The following is a 3,544-nucleotide window of genomic DNA, read 5'->3' on the forward strand; positions in this document are numbered from 1 at the left end:
CGCTCCTGAATGAGTTTGTCGGAAAAGTTGTTGAACAGTTGCTTGTTGGGCAAGTCCGGGATGTCCTTGCGGCGGTATCCGTTCTTGGTCTGGAGCGTCGTCGCCAAGTTTCGAAACGTGCTGTATCGATGCCACACGAACAGCGTGCCGCGGTTGTTGGTTTCGATCTGGAGCTTGTACTCGACAAACTGCCGGCCTTCGCGGAACGTCATGCGGCTGTCCACTACTTTGGCCGAGATCAACGACACTTCCTGCGCCCGCACCAACTTGCTCTGCAACGTAAGGACTTGGTGCTTGAGCCGTTCGTTTTCACGCAACAGATCAGCATCGGCATGTTCGGCGACATACGCCGCCATCTTGGCCCGCAGCGCCTCGTTCTCGGCTTGGATGACTCGGTTGTGCGTGAGTGCCGCCATGGCAGCCTTCTGGGCTTCCATGGCAGCAGCTTCGGCTTCAGCGACACGGGCGGCCGCGGACGCTAGAATGCTCTGCGATCCTGCAGACATGCGTTCTCCGTCGCTGCCTTCGGAGCTGGTGTCGATAGGTTCATCGTCGTTGATCATAGAGATCTTGAGCGCATTCTCGGCGGCAGCACGAGCTTTTTGATCAGCTTCTGACTTTGCGGCCGCTTCCGCTGCTGCTTTCGCATCTGCACGGGCCTTGGCTTCGGCGGCGCGCTTGAGTTCTAACTTGCGCTGACGTTCCTTGGCCAACGCAACACGGAACTTGCGGCGGGCCACCCATCCGCGAACGCGGGTCTGCAACAAGACCGTACCTCGCTTCAAAGTGCGGAAGCGGCACTGGGATGAGTGCATGCGGAACACAGACTGCGCCAAGATGGCCGCTGCTTTCTTGGCTAAAAACTGCTTTCGCTTAGCAAACCCGCGCATGTGTGCTTGGATGATCGTGGCCTGGGTCCGCAAGACAACGGCGCGCTGGTCTTCCAAATGCTGCAACAGCCCCGAGCTAAAGTACACTTTGGACTTGCCGATGGCAAACTTGGCGTTTTGCGTCGAGTCGGACGTGACGCCCAGCAGCTTCTCCAAGAGGCCCATGACCATCACGACCGGGTCGCCATTGCGGAGCTTGGCGGGACAAATGACGTCGAAGCGACGGGCAAATTCGACCAGCGACAGTCGGTTCGGGAACGCGGCGCGACTGATCCGGATCGCGGCAATGACCCCCGCGCATCGCAGCTGGTCCACCACCATTTGTCGGTCAAACTCGGTGGCGCTCTTGTTCGCGTTCGGCTTGATGCACCGGACGTACTGCGTCGTGGTCTTGGCGATTTGTTCCATCAGTTCGCCCAGTTGTTTCTTGAACGAGTTGGCGATCGTGGCCCCAACCAAGAACCCGCCGCCCTGTTTACGGGACTTGGGGGCGGCCTTCCCGCCATGGTGCTTGTGGTGCTTCTTCGTATCCTTTGGGGCGACAGCCAGATCTGGGAACACGTCCCGAATGAACGACGACTCGCTCGACGCGAGCAGGTCCAACAAGTCGACCGGCAACGTGTCCTTGTTCTTTTCGAGAAACTTGGCGCCGTCGTACGTGACTTCGCCCGCGTAGTGCAAGATCTTGAACTGCATCGGGTTCGTCCGGACCTTTTCAAAGTTCTTGTGGTCGGCTGCCGCCGCAATCACCTTGCTCACAAACATTTGGTCCGTGCCTTTGGCGAGGACGCCCGTTTCCTTTAACAAGTCGATCACGCCGGACCGGCCTTCGATCAAGTCCAGGATCGGCTGGTTGTCCTCGAACGACACTAGCTCCAACGGAATCCCCTCCGCAATGTACTCGGTCTGGACCGTCTTGAAGATGTCGCTGTTGAACTTTTGCTGGAGCTTCTCGTTCGCGTAGTTGATGCAGAGCTGCTCAAACCCGTTGTGATCAAACGACTCGAACCCGAAAATATCGAGCAGCCCAATGTGGTGCTTTACGTTTCGATTCGTGCTGCAAATGGCCTTGTTGATGCGCGTGACCAGCCAGTCGAACAACTGGGAGTAAATCCCTTTGGCAAACGCGTCCCGCAGATCCGCCGCCTGGTCCGCGCTCAGCGGAATCGTAAACGTTTCGTCGCGCGCGGCCATCGTGCGGTGGGTCAGCGCGCTCATAAGCGTCTCGACTTCGGTCTGGAGCAACTTGGCCACCGACGCGACGTGGTCCAACGTCACGACCGAGCACTTCTCCGTTGTGTCGGCCTGGAACTGGATTTCGCCGAGGTTCAAAATCGAGCTCACAATCTCAAAGATTCCGCGTTGTTCGCGGGCGTCAATCCCGATCGTGTCCATCGCGACCGTGGTCTCTTGCAGAAACACAGAGTCGTCCGTGTTGTCGACCTTGGACCCGGCCCCGACCTGCACAAAGTTGTAGTCGGCGACGGAACCGTCCAGGAACAAGTCGGCCTTCAGTTCTTGGGCCAGCGAAAACACTTGGTAGAAAATGTGGTAGTTGCGCTCGCCCTCGGCTTGGCCCACCACGCGACTCTTCTCGAGCAGGTACGTCTCGCATCGAGCGCCGACCAAGAGCCCTTCCGCGTTGAACTGGAGCTGCGCAAACTTGCCAAAGCGGGAACTGTTGTCGTTGCGCTTTGTCTTGGCGTTCCCGAACGCTTCCAAGAGCGGGTTCGACTTGAGCACTTGGTCGATCACCAACGACCCGTGGTCTCCGCCGCCAGAGATGGACGCCAAGTGGTTCATCATGATCTTGACCGTTTCGGTCTTGCCGGCCCCGGACTCGCCGCTCACCAGGATGCTCTGTTCAATTCCATGCACGTTCATGTCAAGATACGCTCTCGACGACAGGGCAAACGGGTGCGGCGCCAATTCATCGCGCGGTTGGTTCAAGTACTGCAAATACAGGTCCTTGTGGTACAGGTTGAGCCATTTGTAAGGGTTCACGGCGATGCAGATCTGGCCCGTGTACGTGTATGGGATGAATTGTCCGTGGCGGAGTTGCAGGTTCTTCAACACAGCAGGTTCGTGCAAGTGGTTAAGGGTGCACATGTCCTCCACGCCGAGCTTTTCAAACGTGTTACAGATCGGCATGGCATTCGACGACACTTCGCCGGCCAGTTTGGCGATATCCCGCACATCAAACGTCTTGGTGATGCCGTCCTCCGGGTCGTACTCGGCACCGTCCGCGACGTACCGCACTTCCACTTGCGTGTCCGACACCTTCTGAATGATCTGCGCCTTCTTCCACACCTCCGCGGCGTGGGGCACCCACACAAGGGCGCCCATGGACGTCTCCCCGAACTCGGTCATGCCGTCGCCTACTAACAATAGGTTGGTCTGGCTTTTCACTGTAAAGGCTGCGGTGCTAATTTGGCAACGACGGAATCGACGTCTTGATTTTGATTGGTCAATGCAGTCGAATTTCGGTTTTTGCTTCCGCACGATGGAATTCGTATAAATAGATCATATCGCCGTAAGTTTGGCAAGTTTTTCACTCGATTTGTTGCATTTAAGGAAATAACAGCGAAGGCAATTCGAAGTTCAAAGTACTATTTGGCTACTTGTAGTACTTACTTAGAGACGATGAAAGCTAC

At 56.9% G+C, this 3,544-nt stretch overlaps 1 protein-coding gene across 1 annotated transcript in view; it reads right to left on the bottom strand.

Annotated features, from left to right (window-relative positions):
- H310_06133 (hypothetical protein) overlaps window positions 1-3,544 on the bottom strand; it is a 9,874-nt gene that overhangs the window by 5,361 nt on the left and 969 nt on the right. The window contains exon 2 of the mRNA XM_008871065.1: window positions 138-3,200. Within this exon, the coding sequence (XP_008869287.1) occupies window positions 138-3,200 (3,063 nt within the window). The remainder of the gene's footprint in view (window positions 1-137; window positions 3,201-3,544) is intronic.

This window comes from Aphanomyces invadans (genome assembly GCF_000520115.1).
Source record: "Aphanomyces invadans strain NJM9701 unplaced genomic scaffold supercont1.10, whole genome shotgun sequence".
Classification (NCBI taxonomy): domain Eukaryota; phylum Oomycota; class Saprolegniomycetes; order Saprolegniales; family Verrucalvaceae; genus Aphanomyces; species Aphanomyces invadans.